Here is a 22,097-nt window from a genome sequence, read left to right on the forward strand (position 1 = left end):
TGATAAGCCCCAGTTTAAGTCTCGTAAAACCAGGAATGGATCACACTGCAATGGGAGGCTTTTCAATCCCTGCTTTTATATTGAAAGGCTAGAATTTACAGGGCTGCTCAAGGTGGCTTGGTTTTGTGATTTAAAATGAATCAAGTCTGGGGGTTGCTTGACTTTATATATCTCACAAACACACACAGAACACTACATGGATTGCACACATGCACGCACACACACGCACACACACACACACACACACATACACAGACACAGAACACTACATGGATTGCACACACACACAACACTACATGGATTGCGCGCACACACACATACATACTCTCTTTCCCTTCAGGTCTTGGCGTTTATATGGAACAGTTATAATAAAACAATGTTTACAATAAGTTGCCAGTTTTGTGGGGTTTTTTGTCCTATCAATACATGCATGTTTTTTCATATGGCCCCAGAAACAATATTAAATTACACAATTTAAAGCTTGAAACAGAGGTGAAAGATTGAAATCCCTCATGTGAACAGCGTATAGAACAGAACCCAACAACTGGAGGAGGGGCTGCCACTCCTTTTAGAAACAGAACCGGACCAGTCCGGACCCGCCGCGCCCCGCCCACAGTATTCTTCCAATACATACAAAGACTTGCACCACAGCCAAAACAAAATTTAAGACAACAGATTAGGAAAAGCAAAGCATAAGTGAGCAAAATACTCTTTGTTTCAGTAGGACCTACATTTTCCAGAGATTGCTTAATTTACACATTTAGCTGAATTCGTGTTGTAATTTTTGTGTATTCCAGCAACTTTTTTTTGGCAAAACTTTGCAGATATACTCTCTACAAATACAGTGAACACCTCAACTTCATACCTCTCCCCTCAAAAAAAAAAAAAAAAATCACACACTTCCTTTAGAAACCCAAGTCGGGTACAGCAAACTGAGGACTCCCTGAAAACACCGCCCAACATTGTACTCACAGTGGTCTTCAAGCGCCCTCTTGTGGAACACTAGAAAATAACACCAATGCACTCAAGAGAATATGAAAACCAGCATAGCTTCCTGTGTGCTACTTCAGATGTTTCAACCACCCCCACCCCCACCCCCACCCCCACCCCCACCCCCAGGCAATTCAGAGATGCCATCATGAAGGAGGTCTTGTTTGATTTGTGGGTTACCAGGCCTCCTCATTACAGGGAATATGAGTAAAGCCTGCAGTCAAACAAGAAACAGGTCACTCCCAAGTTTCAATTTGTGCTTGAACTGAGTGCAAGGATTTAGTCAACCAAAATATTAGCCGTGCATTTTTAACACCATTTACGTGTGTGTGTGTGTGTTTCAGTTGCCCATTACTTAAAAGGCATTTCAAGTTATAAACCTGTACAATAAACCTTCTCACAAGGAGAAACTTCTAAGCAAGTAACAATTAAAGTTGTGTTTCACTTCATTCCAAATCTGGAAACTGGCTCAAGAATTTAGAGAACAAAACAAACAAAAAAAAAGCAGCTGATTGCCAATATTTACAACTGCCCTCCAACCCAGCAGCTATCCTGTGGTGATGGTAGTATCCTCCCTGTAAACTACTGTATAAACAAGGTGGCCATTTGTTCAGTGTTCGTAAGACCGGCGATTTCGACAAGTTTGCGCCCCAGAAACAGAGTACCCATGTACAGTCCTGTATATAAAAACTAAATTTAAAAAAAAGTTGTATATCATTTTTATTAGTTGGCTCTGTGTACAACTCAAAAGAAGCTGGACAGAAAGGACAAAGAACAACACGGCCCTTTATGTAAGGTCTAACCTCCGGGACAGGTCAGAGATGGCTTGTACTCCCTGGCACCTGGCACCCCCGTGAAGAAGAATACCGTTTGTAATATTTATGACAATTTCTTTTTCCTCATTGAATTGAAGGACTCCTCATACAGTCCTACTGCTCTACAGCAAACCTGGTGGGCATGCGAATGGGCTGAATGGCTGCCAGTCCACACCTGCAACCTATGCTGGGGAAGCCTGTTCAGGCCGAGGGCACAGTCTTCATATGATGAAGACTACCAGGCGTGTCAACGACTGACACCCAACTCTCGCTGCCCTTCCTAGGACTCCCTGTTTGTAGCACCACAGCGCCAAGGCCAGACCTTAAGAGAGCCAGGGAGCTGGAAGGCTGCACTGCCACAGTCAGTCGATCAGTCATCACCTCTGCACAGAGTGCTGGCACACCACAGCCACTTTACTGCAGCTGCTGCCTTTGCCGTAGTGCCGCACTGGGCTGTCCCCCTCCGAGCTGCTGCTCTGCAGATGTGAGGGCTCACGCTTTCCATCTGCCTCCGTCTCCGAGTCGCTCAGCTCCAGATCCGGGCAGTAGCCGTCGTTATCCTGGTAGGGCTGCCCGCTGCTGGCCTGCCTCTCGGGGGCTGGTTTGGTCCACAGCCTCTCCTTGGCGGTGTTTTTACGGGAGGGTTTACCAGAGCTTCGCAGGTCCTCCGTCGACCGCACCAGGCTGTCTGTGGCCTCCTTGAAGGAGCGGCTAAAGTGCTCCATAGCTGATTTCCGGAAGTTGCCAGCGCCGCAGCTGCCTCCACCCCCATTACCTGCTCCCTTTTTGGGGAGGCCCTGCTCACAGGGAGTCTGGCAGGAGCCGTCTCTTTTGTCCACGAGTCCGTTTGGTTTGGGGGGCCAGACGCGCTGTCGCTCCAGTCTGCCATTCCCATTAGGAGAAGGCTGCCCATGCAGAGCAGCATGGAGCGCCATGGGTTTCCCCGAGGGTTTGACAGGGGGGGCCGGCAGGCAGTCTGTCTGAGGGAGCCCCGAGCTGGGAAGCAGGCCGTTGTTGCCGTCCTCTCTCCGAACCCGGAGGTGTGACTTGATCTTCTCTCCGGCTCTCAGGGGCCCCTGCGGAGCAGCACCACTGCCCTTGTTGGAGACGTTCCCGCTGTTGTCGGGGCACAGGGGCCCGTTCCCGGACTTGAAGCCAGCCTTGCCGTTTCCTAAAGCTCCTTTGGGCATTTTCAGTTTGAGCGTTATCCGAGGAGGGGCCCTGAACAGCACACTTTCCAGCGGGCCTGACAGGGGAAGCCCTGAGGAGAAAAAACAACACAGACACCTCAGTCAGTCCGCATCTTGTCCAAAAACAACAAACTAAAATGAAACAATTCAGGCAGTAGAATTATATTGGGGGAAAAAGACAAGATTTATTTCCAGCAGAGTATGTGCAGTACAAGGTAACCAGAAACAAACTGAGTCTGGATTATTTTGCAACTTCAGGAACCAAAAATCTTCACTAGTGCGTGACAATTTTTTTTTAGCAGAGTCTTTTGCCAAATGTAATATGTTACTGCAGAAGTGCAAAGTTACCTCAGAGCACAGAGCCCTGCTTTCATGGCAGAAGAGTCAACAACAAGCTTATACTACAGAAACCTGTGTAGAACAGTCTCTGGGTAGCTGCCTCACTGGCTAGGTCCCTTGCCTCAGGAGCAGATCCTGTCTGAATACTGTATGGGACCCATTGACACACGCTCAGGGGTAGGTCCTCTCTGAATACTGTATGGACCCATTGACACACGCTCAGGGGTAGGTCCTCTCTGAATACTGTATGGACCCATTGACACACGCCCAGGGGTAGGTCCTCTCTGAATACTGTATGGACCCATTGACACAAACTGCAAGTCAAACACAACCTCAGGAAAGGGTCTTGAAACACTGCAGGCTTGTTTGAGCCTATACGAAACATTTAGCTTTCTATTATTGAAGCTTTTAAAACCATTCTGCATGTGGAGCGTTACATACTAGAAAAAGTATTTCTTCCGAATTAAATCAGGCAAGAGACACATTCCCCCGCCAAGACATGAGCGAGCACTGCTTTCTCCATGTCTTGCGTCTTTACTGCATGATACATTCTGTATGTACTGCAAGGTACATTCACTGAGTAACTGGAGGGACACCCTCTCTTCAAACTACCGTAAACACTGTATAGCACTACCTGCAGTGAGTTCCTGGTTATTCTCTACAGTACAGACCCAGGTGTAACAGGTAAACCCAGACTACCTGCAGTGAGTTCCTGGTTGACGAGCTGCACCTGGAGGTTGAAGATCTGCTCTTGTGCTTTGCTTTGAGACAGTTTCAGCTTCTCTCGTCTGCTCACCATGTAACACAAGTTTCTTACCTGAGGTGACACAGAAGGAACAAAATAAATCAGTGCTTTGGGGGGGGGGGGGGGGGGGAACAGACTAAAAAGATGGCAATTCTGTCTACGAGTGACATCCAAAAAAATAAAACAAACTACCATATCTGCAGAAGTGAACTTTTCTACTGCTGCATTCTGACTTCCATTTCAAATCCCATCCATTGTTAATATCTTTAATACAGCTTTAAACAGCCTCATCTTTTAATATGCATCACGTCTTATAACGTGAAACATACAGAATCAAGGTATTTAAAAATGGGGACATTAAGAAATAGATGCAAAGTAAGAATGACCAGAAAAGAGCACAAGTGTGCCTAAAATCAACATTAAAAAAATACCAAGAAATAATGACTGCAAGTAAGAGTACTCCAGCTATTCACTGTACATATTTCCTGCAAGGCAAAGCTAGTAACCCGCTAGAGCATGTGTCTGTGTAGTTTGTTAGCAGCCCTGAGACAGTGGAAGGTACCCTCTCCAGGTCCTGGCGCAGGTGCATGAACATCCTCATGCGGGTGTGGATGCTGTCCTCCCTGGGCTGCAGCAACACGTTCTCCTCCCCTTCCTTGGGCGGCAGCAGAGCCTTGTTGAAGTTGCTCTTGCGCTTCAGTTTCCAGTACTGGTAAACGAAGTCCAGAACATGCTCGGGCAGCCCCAGCTGGCAGGCCAGGTCCTCGGAGCGCACCAGGGTGTAGAACTGCTCCTCCAGTGCCAGCAGCTTCTGGGCACGTAGGCTGGTCTTCTCCGTCTCCGTGGCAGGCTTGGGCCAGGGCTCCCCTGCCATGGGCTTGCTGTGCTTCAGGCAGTACGACTTGAACTTGACCTCGTCCCCCTCGTCCAGGATGGTCTTCATCTCCAAGCTGTGCTGGAACGCACAGGTCACATGGAAGGCTGTGATGCAGCTCTTCACTGAGCACTGAGCACTGCAGAGAGAGGAGACAATGAGAATTACTACTCCAGAGCAGCAGTGTGACAGTGTGACAATGAGAATTACTACTCCAGAGCGCAGTGTGAGAATTACTACTCCAGAGCGCAGTGTGACAATGAGAATTACTACTCCAGAGCGCAGTGTGACAATGAGAATTACTACTCCAGAGCGCAGTGTGACAATGAGAATTACTACTCCAGAGCGCAGTGTGACAATGAGAATTACTACTCCAGAGCGCAGTGTGACAATGAGATTTACTACTCCAGAGCACTCTGACAATTGTCTCATATTCAAATTAGTGACAGATTAAAACAGCTGAAACATTAGTCTACTGAAGAAGTTTCTCAATTTTTTCACTGAGTGTTTTTGAAAGCGTAGATGTAGGACTACAGTGGGCTGTACATTTAACTTGAGCTAGTGTCAAAACCAGAGGAGGACAGTCTGAAGCCTCCTGCAGCAGGTAATCAGAAGACACAAAAGAGGAATACCCTATGCAAACTCCTAAATGCACATGACACGTGTAGGACAGCCACGGATTGACTACCTGAATACAAGCACCCGTCTTGAGTTTGCACAGACTGCAGACCAGCGCCCAACGACTGGGTGGGATGTGAGACACCTTGGTGATAGGCTCCATTCTCTCTGGACAAGCAATGCTGACCTAGAAACAGGGGCAAAGGAACATTAGCAATCACAGCACAGGATACCTTCCAAAAAGAACCATGCACAGTGTGGCTTGCTTTGTAAAAACTGGTAACACGTTTCACCGTTTCCCCTTCTATTCCACTAGCAGTTTTCTGTTAACAGCCAATGTGTGAGACTTCCCAACACATATTTAAATAAACAGAGGTGTGCAAAGCCCTTGGACATTACCTCTGGAATCCACAGGGCACAGCTGACATGGGCCCACTTAGTCCCGGCCCGCGTTGCCTTCATGGCACCTCCCCTCTGCGGGCACAGCAGACACTGCGGGTGGATCGCCAGCACGCAGGTCCGGCACAGCCAGCTGCCATGCGGTACCTTCAGGATCCCGTAGCACGCCTGCAGCAGACGAGACAGGCAGGGATATGAACACAACTGCAGAGACTAGGGATCCCCAGTCAAAATCTGGAGGTGCGGCTAACAGACACCAAGGGCCAGTTTCATGAAGCATTTACTTTGTAGTATTAAAACAAAGTAGGCGGTCCCAGACAAGTAGAATTAACATTTCGTTTTTGCTTTACTGCACCGCAGTTAACTGTTTATCCCATCCCCAGTAGTCTCCACCCTTGCACAGTCCTGCGTGTCTTCCCCACTCAGCCCACCTGATGCACGCAGATGTTGCACTGGTCACAGAAGACCATGTCATTGCCCTCCTCGCTGTCGGGGGAACGGCACACATCACAGATGACGTCCTCGTCATACTCGATGCCCAGCCCCTCCTCCGTCTCGATGGCGTGGTTCATGTTCTCATGGCACTGCCTCTCCAGAGCCTCCATGGCCTTCTCCATGGTGAACTCATCTAGCAGACTGCATCCTGCCAGGGAGGAACAAACAGCCTCTAAGTCGCGCCTCTTGTTTAGTTCTTGGGCGTTTTCCACAGGACAGCAAAACCAAGACTTTTGCTCAAGGAATTCAGGGCATTTGATGTTGGTAAGAAGCAGAGTGCTTCTTCTTAACAAACGGAACACTTGCATACTGTCTGTTTAATTCTTTATACCCGTTGAAAATATCTTGGTAGCCATGCAGACAACAAACTTCTAAATTGTTATAACAAAAGTTTATTCTAAAGATGCATGACAAAAGAACTGACAATTTAAATTACACTGCAGTTACACGATCGACCTTACATTGCTATACATTGGAAAAAAATGTGCATTTCCATTATTTCTAAGCCTCGCAAAATAGCAGAAACCTCTCTTGCACCACCACTGGACTATAAACACTGGTAGAGGTATATTTCTAGGTGGCTATACAAGAACAACCTAGCTGCTTTCAGCAAACAGTACAATGAGAGTCAGCATCAGCAGAGAGACTCTGAAGGCTGGCTCTCCCTCTCGCTCACCCTCACCCAGCTCCTCCAGTTCAGCATTGAGCTCCTGCAGCCAGAAGAGGTCCATGTCGTCCAGGTCATAGCGGCACATGGACTCAGCCAGCTCCACGATGTTCACATAGCCGGACTCCACGGGCTCCTGGCTGGAGCACTGGATGTACTTCCGTTGCCGAACAAACAGGCTCTCCTTCGGCTTCTCTGCGATGACCCTGCAAGCAGCCCAGCGACACTCCCTGTTAATGACGTTACAATTCAGCTAGAACCCCACTCCCAGTTAATAACAACGTGACAATTCAGCTAGAACCCCACTCCCGGTTAATAACAACGTGACAATTCAGCTAGAACCCCACTCCCGGTTAATAATAACGTGACAATTCAGCTAGAACCCCACCCCCTGTTAATAATAACGTGACAATTCAGCTAGAACCCCACTCCCGGTTAATAACAACGTGACAATTCAGCTAGAACCCCACTCCCGGTTAATAACAACGTGACAATTCAGCTAGAACCCCACTCCCGGTTAATAACAACGTGACAATTCAGCTAGAACCCCACTCCCGGTTAATAACAACGTGACAATTCAGCTAGAACCCCACTCCCGGTTAATAACAACGTGACAATTCAGCTAGAACCCCACTCCCGGTTAATAACAACGTGACAATTCAGCTAGAACCCCACCCCCGGTTAATAACAACGTGACAATTCAGCTAGAACCCCACTCCCGGTTAATAACAACGTGACAATTCAGCTAGAACCCCACTCCCGGTTAATAACAACGTGACAATTCAGCTAGAACCCCACTCCCGGTTAATAACAACGTGACAATTCAGCTAGAACCCCACTCCCGGTTAATAACAACGTGACAATTCAGCTAGAACCCCACTCCCGGTTAATAACAACGTGACAATTCAGCTAGAACCCCACTCCCGGTTAATAACAACGTGACAATTCAGCTAGAACCCCACTCCCGGTTAATAACAACGTGACAATTCAGCTAGAACCCCACTCCCAGTTAATAACAACGTGACATGGCATGGCACAGCAGGTACTCAAACGTTTCATTAGCCTGGGATTCAGAAAGCATAAAGCACCACTTGACAGCAGGCACTGCCTGTGAGGCGCAGAGTGTGGGTTGGGGACCTGCCTGAGGGAAGGCTGCAGGATGGAGTCAGGGCTGGCTGGGACCTGCACCCCCTTCTCCCACTCCTGCTTCCATGTGTCAGCCAGGAGGTAGTACTCTTCAGGGTTAATGTGGTGCGAGTCTGGCAGCTTCATGGCACTGATCAAGTCTTTTCTGAACACCTGGAGGAACAAAAGCAGGAGTTCACTTTGTTCACCCGCTCTCTTAAAAGGATGCTTGGTACGAGTGGGGGTGGGTGGTATGCAGGATTGAAAGGGGATGGGGACAATACAAAAGCTGTGCGTAACACTTCTGACCAATAACGCAAAGGAAATACATGCGTATCAGATTTTAATTTCAGATTATGACAATAAATAAAAATGATTATACACATCATAAAGCTCAGGCACAATTTAGGCCAGTGGAATCACGTTGAATTTTAGGGTCAAAATTGTACTTTTATTTTTTTTAAGGAAATAAATAAATAAATAAATAAATAAAGCTTTTACTATTTTTGAGTTGAGTTTCCAGTGGATATGAAGCAGATTGTCGTTAGAATATTGTTTATTGTATAATAAGGTAAGACAAAAGAACACGTACATAAACAAAACAGTGGCTCAGTTTTGTCTGTCACTCTGTTTTTGTCTGGTTGCCCCTGTCCGTTTCAGAACTCAAATCCAGCAACACCCTACTGGTGTACTGTAGGGTGTCAAGCTGCCACATGCCCGTTGTTATTCTGATACAGGTTTTGTCTTTCAGTTCTTACAGCACACCCCATGCGGAAAAAGTGTGGTGTGCATTGGAAATGGGCTCTCTGGAAACAGGCTTTGTCTATTCCCTTACCTCAGCAGGCTTCTTCGGCTGGCTGACAGGGGTGCCCACTTTGCCCCCATACTTGTAGGACGAGGAGAACGAGGTGGAGGGACCTACAAAAACAAAAATAAAACAGGAGGCTTAGTTAAACTGCAAGGTAGGCAATTTATAACACCTTTACAATTAACTGGCCACTACACACAAACACACTGCTGGCATGGGTTCCAATAGAAGACGGAGGTGAACGGAAAACTAAACACAACCTCCAATCTCCAACCTCCGAACAAGTCTTGCCATTCTGGATAATTTTTTTCTTTTCTACTGGTCAAAATCCATGGCCTAGAAAGTTGGCAGATGCGTTTAATACATTTAAGAAAACTACAGAAGAAAACCAGGTCCTTCATGTTGAATGCAATAAGAAGCAACAAAAACATGATTTTTTTTTTTTACTCAAATCTTTGTCAATGTAGAATGAGCGTATGGCTGTATGTGGTAAAGGATAAACAACCACCACCCTGAACAAAATCTGACAGCTGACTTATTTCTGGTTGGCAACACTAGAGCCCGTGGAGTCCAATCTTCCCCTCATAATGAAACGTCGAGGATCCCTGTACTGCTTGTCCTTTCTCTAGCGAGGATCCCTGCAGTGCCTGTCCTTTCTCTAGCGAGGATCCCTGCACTGCCTGTCCTTTCTCTAGCGAGGATCCCTGCACTGCCTGTCCTTTCTCTAGCGAGGATCCCTGCACTGCCTGTCCTTTCTCTAGCGAGGATCCCTGCACTGCCTGTCCTTTCTCTAGCGAGGATCCCTGCACTGCCTGTCCTTTCTCTAGCGAGGATCCCTGCACTGCCTGTCCTTTCTCTAGCGAGGATCCCTGCACTGCCTGTCCTTTCTCTAGCGAGGATCCCTGCACTGCTTGTCCTTTCTCCAGCGAGGATCCCTGCACTGCTTGTCCTTTCTCTAGCGAGGATCCCTGCACTGTCTCTCCTTTCTCTAGCGAGGATCCCTGCACTGCCTCTCCTTTCTCCAGCGAGGATCCCTGCACTGCTTGTCCTTTCTCTAGCGAGGATCCCTGCACTGTCTCTCCTTTCTCTAGCGAGGATCCCTGCACTGCCTGTCCTTTCTCTAGCGAGGATCCCTGCACTGCCTGTCCTTTCTCTAGCGAGGATCCCTGCACTGCCTGTCCTTTCTCTAGCGAGGATCCCTGCACTGCCAGTCCTTTCTCTAGCGAGGATCCCTGCACTGCCTGTCCTTTCTCTAGCGAGGATCCCTGCACTGCCTGTCCTTTCTCTAGCGAGGATCCCTGCACTGCCTGTCCTTTCTCTAGCGAGGATCCCTGCACTGCCAGTTCTTTCTCTAGCGAGGATCCCTGCACTGCCAGTTCTTTCTCTAGCGAGGATCCCTGCACTGCCAGTTCTTTCTCTAGCGAGGATCCCTGCACTGCCAGTTCTTTCTCTAGCGAGGATCCCTGCACTGCCAGTTCTTTCTCTAGCGAGGATCCCTGCACTGCCAGTCCTTTCTCTAGCGAGGATCCCTGCACTGCCAGTCCTTTCTCTAGCGAGGATCCCTGCACTGCCTGTCCTTTCTCTAGCGAGGATCCCTGCACTGCCTGTCCTTTCTCTAGCGAGGATCCCTGCACTGCCTGTCCTTTCTCTAGCGAGGATCCCTGCACTGCCTGTCCTTTCTCTAGCGAGGATCCCTGCACTGCCTGTCCTTTCTCTAGCGAGGATCCCTGCACTGCCAGTCCTTTCTCTAGCGAGGATCCCTGCACTGCCTGTCCTTTCTCTAGCGAGGATCCCTGCACTGCCTGTCCTTTCTCTAGCGAGGATCCCTGCACTGCCTGTCCTTTCTCTAGCGAGGATCCCTGCACTGCCTGTCCTTTCTCTAGCGAGGATCCCTGCACTGCCTGTCCTTTCTCTAGCGAGGATCCCTGCAGGATCCCTGCCCTGTCCTTTCTCTAGCGAGGATCCCTGCAGTGCCTGTCCTTTCTCTAGGGAGGATCCCTGCAGTGCCTGTCCTTTCTCTAGCGAGGATCCCTGCACTGCCTGTCCTTTCTCCAGCGAGGATCCCTGCACTGCTTGTCCTTTCTCCAGCGAGGATCCCTGCACTGCTTGTCCTTTCTCTAGCGAGGATCCCTGCACTGCATGTACATAGTCCTTATTAAAGGCCTGGAAACAGATCCATTTTCCTTTGATACACAGCTACTGCCACTTTTACATCAGTGCCACACTTTGTGAAAGGTCCAATCTGGGGGCAGCGATTTGGACAGATTTTTTTTTCCCCTGCATTGTTTCCTCTGTGATACTGTAGTTGAGAAGCTTGGTATTCCAGCTTTGCAGGCAGCCATGTTGAGAAGGTCTTGACTGGTGAACCGTGTTGTGTCTGAAGCACTGCCATCTTGATAAGTTCACAAGCAGGTTTTGTGTACTAGTTTGTGTTTAGGCGTTTGGAGCGAGTTGACGATACACTGTCATGCAAGTTATGATACAATATACATCACAACACTTGCAATGGTTCTGATGGGCTGCTTGTATGATGCAGAATATATCATATGATCATTTATTGATTTATTGACCATTTTGTTAATAAAATCAGATTGGGAGTATGTATTCATACCAACTATAAAACATGTATTCTTTATTCATGGACCACCTGGCGCACTACAGTAAGCTATGCTGTGCTTTTGGTTCTACATGATGATACAAACGATAGATACCTCTACTACAATACGGTACGTCCTGTGAAGAATCCATCGTGATTCGTCGATACACTGTTACACCCCTAATCATGTGTTGTATAAAAACACAACAGTGTTGTTTTCAGAGACATGCAAATAATTTCTTGCGGTACTTTGCAAGTGACTGTACTTGCACTATACAACCCTTTTGCTTGTTTGAAATATTTTAGAATCGTGATGACGCTATTTCAGGGGTGGTCAGCCCTGGTCCCGGAGAGCCGCGGATACTTCTGGTTTTCGTTCCGCTGGAGTTCTCAATTATCGAACTGAACCGATGAACTGGTCAATACTGGAACTTCTTTTCCCATTGCTGATTTAAAGACAGCCAGAAAAGCTGCAGGATTGCATCCCTCCAGGACCAGGGCTGGATGGCCCTGCTGTACTTTCACACACTGGGGAGACAGCAGTGCTAAGCATGGTGCAGTGGACTCACTCTCATTGTCAGAGCTGTCACTGCTACTGGAAGGCCTGTGGCGTTTCATCCTGATGTACCCTAAACAAGAAAGAAAAGAACAAACTAAATCAGATACGATGATTAACAACAAGTTTGAAAACAGCAGTCCTCCCCTCCTCACTGCCTTGCACAGCAAAAAGGGTCACATTTGAAATGTGCTCAGAAGTCTTTGCTTAATAACAGTTTACATTTCTATAGTGCCTTTCATCACAAGGATCCCGAAACACTTCACACACACACAATTAACAACTAAACAGTCGAATACAGAAGTTGATCAAATACAAATTAGGCATGAATTGTAAAAATCAAAAAAATAATAACTAGAACTGACAGGCAGTTTTACAGCTCCCAAGCCCCAGTGTCAGTACCCGTCTAAGCGTGTTTAGTTCTCAATGTGCCAAGTTTCAAATCAGCAACTTAAACTGTTCCACAGAAGAAGATTTTGAAAGTTTTTTTTTTTTTTTCAAAAATGCGTCAGGCAGCCATCTTGTTTAACACGAGTTTCTTAAAAGTCAGTTGTATTGCTAGTGTCAAGGATGATGCTTGTGAAGTTTCGAGTTAGTCAAGTAAACAGTTTGTCAACCGAGGCAGTTTGAAATTTCAGACATAAACGTACACCTGACGGCCAACAAACATTTTGACATATTTGTATTCCATTGTTACTGGGACAAGAACTACCAAGTTTGGAGTTTGTTGGTCAAACAGTGTTCAAATAGCAGCAGTTTGCTGTTAAGGCCGCGTTTCATTAAAGTTTGTGGCAGTCATTTCGACATTCAAATTTATCGCAGAAACTTCTGCTTCGCAAACTTGATGCAGGTTTGGATGCTGATGATATATGCCAAGTTTCAGATCACTCACTTCACCGGTTCCCAAGAAGATTTCGAAAGGTTTTATCGAAAAATGCGTTACGGCGCCAATTGCAAGGACGCAGCAGCAAAAAATTCAGCATCAGACAGCCAATGAATCCAGCCTGTTACCTGACCAGCCACACAGCTGCAAAGCAGCAGCAATTTAAACTTTTGGGAAGAAAAAAAAACAAACAAATAATAAAATAAAAAAAAATAAAAAAAAAAACTTTAACAATAACAATAGGGTTCCCAGCCTTTGGCTTGGAAACCTAAATAATAATATATAATAATAATAATAATAATAATAAAACACTCCAACAAATCCAACTAAGATCTAACCTAGACCTTTATTGAGAATGTGGCAGGGTGTACAGTATCACACACTGGTTAATCAGAACGTGGCAGGGTGTACAGTATCACACACTGGTTAATCAGAACGTGGCAGGGTGTACAGTATCACACACTGGTTAATCAGAACGTGGCAGGGTGTACAGTATCACACACTGGTTAATCAGAACGTGACAGGGTGTACAATATCACACACTGGTTAATCAGGGCGTTTATTTCAATCATTTTAAGAAGGAAGGCAGTCAGTGCCCATCTCCTCCCTCTCTCCTTGAATTGCCACATGTGGCTCAAGGTACTCACCATAAATCCCAAACTCCTGTGCACTCTAGTGTGTTGTCCTGGTGAGCTTGCACTGCTCTCCTCACATCCCTGCAAGAACAGCACACAACGCAGACAGGTCACTAACAACGCAGGAGGGTCACTATCAACACAGACAGGTCACTAACAACACAGACAGGTCACCAACAACGCAGACGGGTCAGTCACAACGCAGACGGGTCACTAACAACGCAGATGGGTCACTAACAACGCAGGAGGGTCACTAACAACACAGACGGGTCACTAACAACGCAGGAGGGTCACTAACAACGCAGACGGGTCACTAACAACGCAGACGGGTCACTAACAACGCAGGAGGGTCACTAACAACGCAGGAGGGTCACTAACAACGCAGGAGGGTCACTAAACGCAGGAGGGTCACCAACAACGCAGACGGGTCAGTCACAACGCAGACGGGTCACTAACAACGCAGACGGGTCACTAACAACGCAGGAGGGTCACTAACAACGCAGACGGGTCACTAACAACGCAGAAGGGTCACTAACAACACAGACGGGTCACTAACAACGCAGACGGGTCACTCACAACGCAGACGGGTCACTAACAACGCAGACGGGTCACTAACAACGCAGGAGGGTCACTAACAACGCAGGAGGGTCACTCACAACGCAGGAGGGTCACTCACAACGCAGGAGGGTCACTCACAACGCAGGAGGGTCACTCACAACGCAGGAGGGTCACTAAAAACGCAGGAGGGTCACTCACAACGCAGGAGGGTCACTCACAACGCAGGCGGGTCACTCACAACGCAGGCGGGTCACTCACAACGCAGGCGGGTCACTCACAACTGTTCACCACAGTGAATACAGGTATTCTTCCTCTAGCAGGAAACACTTGCATTTTAAAATATTACAGCAAGCCATTTTCAAATGCCAGCATTTATAGAAATCAGTACCATCAAACTTGGAAATTTCAGACTTCAATAACAACTCTCCAATTTGTTTAGAATGTCACATTCAAATTCCTAGTTTCAACTGTTACCAGAAAAAAAAAGTAGACCTCATTTTATAAACCTAAAACATTACACTATGTAACACAATTTTTGTTCCTGGGTAGTAAGTGTTATTTCCTAATTGCTTATGCCTCAAAAGTATAGAAAATGGCTATTATTCCCCACAAACTTTGCTTTTGTGACCAGGACCAGGAAAATATCACTATTTCCAGTGGGAAAATGGGCAAATGTGTGTCTTTTCGTTTACATAAAGTCAGAAAAAAACAACATATGAATCCAAATTAACATGTATTTATACTAAAGTAATACAAAAATGACTACAAAAGATTTAGAAGTGAGTAGTTTTTCGAGATTGTGTTTGTACTGTATTTACAGTATAATCGTAAATCTCGAAAAACTACTCACTTGTAAATCTTTTGTAGTCATTTTTTTGTTACACAGTGTTATTGATATAAACCTCAGAGAGAAAACACTTCCTAGCTTTTTTTCTGAGAAAGGGGTCTAACTGTATTATTTTAAACCTGCCTCCACTGACAGCAACACACAGGGGGAAACCAGGAGTAACAGAGGGGAGTCTGGCTATTCATGCCATTGGACTCTCCCTGTGAATTCAGGGATATGCAGGGCAGCCACAGCCTATAGATAACAAACTCAGCTGCATCTTATTAAAACTTGTGGTAAAACAATGAATGGACTAAACTGCTATGCAATGGGGTCTTATTCCCACCCCTGCTCTGTAATAATGTGAGGATACGTGTACAAGTCAATGTGGATGTCAAAAAGGATCAAATGCACGAGCCCCTTCTAAAACAAAGACAGACGTTTAAATAAATCCTCCAAAAACCCAACGGAAACCCTAATGACTTTCCACTGGCATGCTTTCCTAAGGAGTTTAACTTTATTGAGGTAGCAAGTGCATCTGTGGATTAGTTATGGGATCTAATTTTTTTTTTGTATATACTGTATACCTGGATTACTGAACCCAGCTAGACCATTGTGAAGGATGACCAGTGATCTAAAGTAACTTCTCAAACAATCTTACTGTGGGCATCCTGGCCCAACCCAGCTACTGCAGCACCATGCCTGTTTGTCAGTCTGAAGAGAAAAAAAATGCACAATGCACCAGACCTGAAAGTTTAGAGATCAGCTTGTGTTTATTATTCCATAAAGCACACCGGTCCCTCAGCTGCTCTGACACACATTTACTGAGCAGAAACCAAGCCAGAAACGACAGTGACCTTAACACCATTTCAGTCCTATACAAAGAGGGACGCTTTCAAAGCTGGTAACTTGTCTTCAGTACTGCTATTTCCCATTTAATTAACAGTGTGTGTGAGCTCTACGGAGTTAGAGAAGTTGCCCTACCATAACTTCGGGGGGGGAGGGGGGGGCAAAAACACATCCGTTCCAGAACTATAGTACCTGTAGCAGGGCAACAACAACCATTCTCTGAAGTTAGAGTTCAATTATAACCAGCAGCTAGAGTATATAAACAATGAGAATATGGGTTAAAGCAAACCTTGGACCAAAATACACAAACACACATTCATACACCTGAATGGCTGAAGGGCACTGCTTGAGCACAGGCTTGTGCAATCGTTTACTCGAGATGAACGGCAACCACAATAAAAAAAGCACTTGTAATAAACATGATCTGCTCCACCTGCTCTGCTGTGGACAGGCTTTTCACAACAGCAGCATGAAGAGGCCAAGCGATGCAATCAGCTTGTGAGGTGCACCCGAAGCATCAAGGATTCTTTAACTCCCCATTTCCCTGTGTGTGTTCAAACCCTGTGCAACAAAGGGCTTTTACCACAGCAGATCTGCTCATGACACGCACACGGGACCCCTAACACACAGGACATGGAACCGCTCCAAATCAAAATCTTACTAGGAAACATTTTATTCCATGTATCTAAGGCTGTGTTCAAAGGTTCCTTCGCTAGCCAGGAATTCAAAGGTAGTTTTAAACCTTCAAAAGGTTCACCAAGTTGTATTAAAATCCAGTACCAAATTGTTATACGTAGCAACTCAACATGGAGTGCCTGCTGTGTGTGGAGCAGGGTATAGTACGCAAAGCACTGGGGGGGGAGGGGTACCTATAGCGGTTGTAGAGCGTCAGTAAAACGTGTACTGAATACCTCGTGTACAAGACAGTGTAAGAGAAGTGCTATGGTAGAATATGTTTGAAACATACAAAATATATACGCTAACACTAATAATTTCTAATTTCGAAAACTCAGCACCGTCCAGCCCTCCCCCCTCCAGCTCATGTTATCCAGAGGCAAACCCTTAATTTGTTCAATCTTCACCTTGACAGCAAAGCGTTGGACAGCGTAAACTGTATTGAAAGAAATGTCTCAAAACCCCTCTACTGTTTGGGATTTTTTTTGTTAAATGCCCAGATGACCAAAAAAAGAAAAAAAAAAAACAGAATGCAAACTGTGCAAGCGATTCGTATCATGGAGGCACAACCAATCTCACGGGTCACTTGACAAGCGGAAGTTTAAATTATTATTACTATTATTATTAATATTATTACTATTATCAATAATAATAATTTCAGTAGTAGTAAAATGTGACTGAACCTGCTTTGAACAGTGCCTGTTAAATAAAGCTTTGTTTTGCCTCAGTCCACTGCAGTTGGTGCTGCTGCAATGCAAGCTTACTGTACAGATCACAAGCAGCCTCAATTACGGGTAAACAAACAAAGTGCCTTTTTATTTAAATGATAAAAATATGATTACTGTTCAATATAACATGTTTAAACTACATGTGAATGTTTTATTCCATTTATATGGATTACCTGTAAAATAATAGGATTTTCAATCAAATATAAACAAGTAGCTAAGGTGACGTCACCAGTAAATTATGCAAATGACTACCATTATGCAAGGTTTGATCCTTCCTTTGGTAATGTGTTCCGAACCTTCGAAGGTCAAAATGCAGCCTTCGTTGCAGCCCTACCTGTGCCTACACTAACAGATCATCATATTCTATTGGGCATTCTTGGGGGCACCTCACTGCTGCCACTAACAGAACCACGTCAGTTTCCTTTCTTCTTTTCTGGTCTCTAAAATAAGTTACTGACCTGGAATGACTCCACCTGTGGAAGAGTGTGCTGTTAGAGAATAGAATAATCTTCCATGCTTTAAATAACAAACTTGAGAATGTAAACTTCGCTCTTACTTACCCTGACCTTTATGAATAGCCCATGTTACTGGCTTCTTATTTATACTCTATTGGTGGCTGGCCAATAGCAATTGAACTGGATGAATATGTAAATGATTTTTTATGCCTTCTACTCAATATAAAGTACTTCTTGTATTGCCTTTGAAATTAATAAAAACATAAATAATAATACATGCCTGGATTCAATAAAGTGATCAGCTGTCTGAAGCAAAACAATATGATTTTTAAATGTACAGTTTGGAGGTACTGGACCGGCACGTGCCCCCGATTCTGTAGTGCATGAATGGAGTGAAGACAATTGAGCTCCGTGTTAGACCCGCTGAAACCAGGTTTATTGAGTGGTGCAACCAGGAACTTCAACAATTCAACACACTATAAAAACCAGAGCAGTCCTAAGTAACAACTGTGTGTGTTTGGACTGACACACAAAGAGGAAATCAAAGAAAGAAAAGTAAGAGGAAAGAATGCCTGGGACGAGAGTGGGATTTTTCTCAGGTGTACTCCATCCCTAAATTCCTGCAGTTCACATATTGAGGATACCACGGTGATAAATAATGTGCTTTATTTATGCATTCATTTGAATTTAGTTTAGTATGTAACTATTCACAAAACACCATTTCCAACATTCTTAAATGTACAGTTTGGAGGTACTGTAGAGCTACAACTACCTTACTGCTACAAAAATAATAATAAAAAAATCCAAAATTAAAAAAAGAAATAAAAAAAATATGATTTAAATCAAATAAATACATTTTTTTGATATAGATAGATAGATAGACAGACAGACAGATAGATAGATAGATAGCTAGATCAGGGCTTGAATCTTGCTCTATCCCTGCATCCAGTCCTAGGTTTCAGAACTACCTTCAATTAAGTACAGCTATGGAAATGAGACTCCCATTGCAATGCAGTTTGATCCCTTCCTGGTTTTACTACTTGTTTAATAAGATACACCAGTGCTTCTTAGCTAGCTCATCAAAAAACCTTGAAGAGTTACATTGTTTATAAAAGTAAATGGATTATTTTGTACTTTATATAAAAAACAGTAGTTATCCTAATTGTTTCTTTTTTTTTCTTAAAATAAATAAAAAGAAGTAAATGAAACGTGAACGAGACATTGTAGTACTGTACACTGTCACTCAGTCGATGCATCATCCGCGTTGTCTTTGAGTTGCGCTACACCAGCACTGTACAGTACTGTAGTTAACCCCTAGGCGCTGTTCAAACCAAGTTCACGACCTGTGACAAGCTCCACATGTCGTGTCCGGATATGTTTAGAACAAAGCGCAACACAGCTCGACGCGGGCATGCCGTTTCACCCCGTGTTCATCACTGGCGCAGGCACACGCAGACCCCGATTCTGTATTTGTATCCACGTTCTTATTTTCAACCCAAATAAAACTATACAGCTGTATTTAAAACAACATTAAAAGACCGCCTCTGACGTACCAGCTACTTGTGGTGCTAATTAGATTTGAACCTTGAACATTGCTTCCACAGTTGTTGCTCGAGGTAGTCTATTTTTTCAGTTTAAAATAATTTATGACAACAACAAAAAAGTACACACAAGTATATGTTGATTTCCAAACGTGTAAGCAGGCGCACAGGCAAACCTATTTGTTATACAAGTCAGGCCACCTTCATTAAATATACACTGTGGGCTTTAACAAGTTCTGCCTTAGTTGGGTGCCTTAGTACAGTCAGTACTTAGCAACGGGGATACAATAATAATCATCATCATAATCATCATCATCATAATAAACAAAAGGACTGGTCGAATCCGATCACGAGTGTCTTTCTCTAGCAAATCTGAGAGGCGTTGCCGCCAAACTAGCCTTGCTGCATTATGAATACACAACAGCACAAGTGGCTGGCTGAAGAAATCAAACAAGGGCTCCGCCGCCACTACCACTCGTGCTAACAACACTTTCACCTGCCAATATTAACCACGTACCACCTCCGACATATCGCAGCATCCAGCACAACGCACAGCCAGGGAAACGGGGCCGCATGCAGGCATGCCCTTAAGCACTCGTTCAGAATTGTGCATTTCCTATACCCCCAGATCCCCGTTGAAAAGAGAAGGAAAAGGCCATGCAGCCAGGAGCAATGAGGCCCTTGCCTGTATCAACCCATTCGGGGCCAGCCCTGGCATGGCAGACACAGACTGAGAGCGAGCGAGCAGTGTATTAATAATGCAGCGCCCTTACCTTTCTGAGAATTAACGAGATCAGCGTGGGAACCTGTGCTGCTGCTTCTCAGAGACGGCCGCAGGATCGATCGCGTCTTCTTTAACTTTCTTAGTTTTTCCTTTCATTCACTCTCTTCATTTCCCCTCCACTCGGCAGCAGCAGCACAACAGACCTATTGTGTATCCGTAGTGCAGGGCCCTAGACTCCGCCTTCTCTCTCCCTCGGCTCAGCTTCTGCCTGCCACAAACCTTGGAAGCTATTTTTTAAAATAAACTTTATTTAAAGCCACCCCATCAAACGTCTGTTTTCTTCGGGTATTACATTGTCAAGTAATGTGTTTAATTTCTGTCAATATAAACCGATGTGGCACAGCTAAGCAGTACTGTATGTGCACATGGACAGTGAAGTAATTCCCTCAAGTATCCAGCCTCGATTTGCATTGATCGAGCCTCACTGCCCTCTTCTTGTTGCGCTGCACTGTGTGAACTAATCAGACATGCTTATTATGCAGCTGCCGGTAGCAGCAGCGGCTTATACATGGCAAGGTCTCTTTAAGGGAACCAAACAATGTCTAGTACAATCATTGTGATATTTTAATTTGTTATTGTGTTTTAATGTAGCCTGCTACACGTCTGAAATACAAAATGTAAAATTATTATTTTAAAAACCTTATGGGGCAATCTTTAATTCCATATCCAAAACTCCCAAGTGACCTGCAGACCTGCGACAGGCATCGTACAGCCCGTGAAATAAAACTTCTGTGTAAGATCAGCGTTCAGGTGTTGTAAACACCTCCAGTCTGTCATTATCAGCATACGATTAGACTGTACCTGCACTCCATTCATTGATGGGCTCTTCATTCAAGTTGCACATCCTGTCATTTTAAATTAACCAAGGTTGTTGTTTTTTTTTTGTTTGAAATGTCATTTTAATCATTTAGGTCAGATTAATCACTGTCCAATCATTGTCTATCCGCAGCGAATAGTCTGGACCAGCATTCCAGTTGATGAATCTTGGGACCTATGCATATCCTGATCCTGGTTTTCCAGTGATCGTCCTCCCTCCCCCGGAGTGGTTAGTGAAGCACTCTCTGGCTGCAGGGCACAAAAGAGAGCAATATCCCAGGAGCAGTGTGTTCAAGCTGCCCTTACCCACCTACTGTACGAAACCCGAACTGCCGTCCCAGCACAGCTCTGTTCTTGAAAGCAGGTACAGCAGAACCCAGATGTAGATTAGAAACACTGAACAGTGGCTCACACACACACACACACCGGGCCTGATCTGCAAAGCGTTTCCACATCTGAACACGGGAACAGTTAGTATGCATTTGTATGCTATAATTGTATGCATTTTGCTTGAGGTGACAGGCAGGGAAGGGAGTGTAACACTTTAGATGAAACAAAAAGATTTTTCAATAGACATGTAAAACAATTTACATAATCAGTTCAGAAATGTTTACTGTGAATCACAATTTACAACCAATGCTACAAAATAAAATCATATACAAAATATGTAGCACTTAAAATATACAAAATGTCATTCCAAGAAGCACTGGATTAGCTTGCTTACAAAGGTATACAGACAAACTTACTCAAAACAACAAATTAAGCAAAAAGTTGATCACAACTTTGTTCAGCCATTTAAAAAAAAAAAAAAGATATAAAATGATTTATACTCGAGCAAAGCCCTTTAGAAGGAAAATAGAAAGTGTAGCGCATTTAATCCACACCCCCAGACCTAGACTGGCACTTCACAAGTTAGCCATATAAACAGGTCAGCCTGGCTTTTCAAGGGCAATATCAAACTACAGTATTTTTTTTTTTTTATTATTATTTAATTAAATTATTCACTTACTAGTGTAATTTACATTCTGTATCCCACCACATCTATTCCCCACAAAGTCATAAATCAGTACAACCTGCAGAAAGAGCATATTTTGCAAACTAAAGTTGAATCCCTCTATTTGATCTGTTTA

At 44.8% G+C, this 22,097-nt stretch overlaps 1 protein-coding gene across 3 annotated transcripts; it reads right to left on the bottom strand.

The window, feature by feature from the left end:
• Positions 1–1,692: 1,692 nt before the first annotated feature.
• On the bottom strand, positions 1,693–20,536 carry LOC121327971 (protein Jade-3-like). 3 transcript variants are annotated; one of them, XM_041272362.1, is made up of 12 exons: positions 20,141–20,536; positions 13,748–13,816; positions 12,231–12,290; positions 9,093–9,175; positions 8,274–8,431; positions 7,148–7,338; positions 6,402–6,613; positions 5,971–6,138; positions 5,642–5,758; positions 4,642–5,085; positions 4,034–4,151; positions 1,693–3,066 (listed from the first exon to the last, which is right to left on the bottom strand). In XM_041272362.1, the coding sequence occupies exons 3-12, from the start codon at positions 12,277–12,279 to the stop codon at positions 2,183–2,185; spliced, it is 2,424 nt and encodes an 807-aa protein (XP_041128296.1). In that variant the 5' UTR covers positions 12,280–12,290; positions 13,748–13,816; positions 20,141–20,536; the 3' UTR covers positions 1,693–2,182. The 3 variants fall into 3 exon arrangements, with proteins under 3 accessions (XP_041128296.1, XP_041128294.1, XP_041128295.1); XM_041272360.1 differs by having other exon boundaries at positions 7,142–7,338; XM_041272361.1 differs by lacking the exon at positions 13,748–13,816 and having other exon boundaries at positions 7,142–7,338.
• Between the last annotated feature and the right edge of the window lie 1,561 nt (positions 20,537–22,097).

Source organism: Polyodon spathula, chromosome 15 (genome assembly GCF_017654505.1).
Source record: "Polyodon spathula isolate WHYD16114869_AA chromosome 15, ASM1765450v1, whole genome shotgun sequence".
NCBI classification, from domain to species: domain Eukaryota; kingdom Metazoa; phylum Chordata; class Actinopteri; order Acipenseriformes; family Polyodontidae; genus Polyodon; species Polyodon spathula.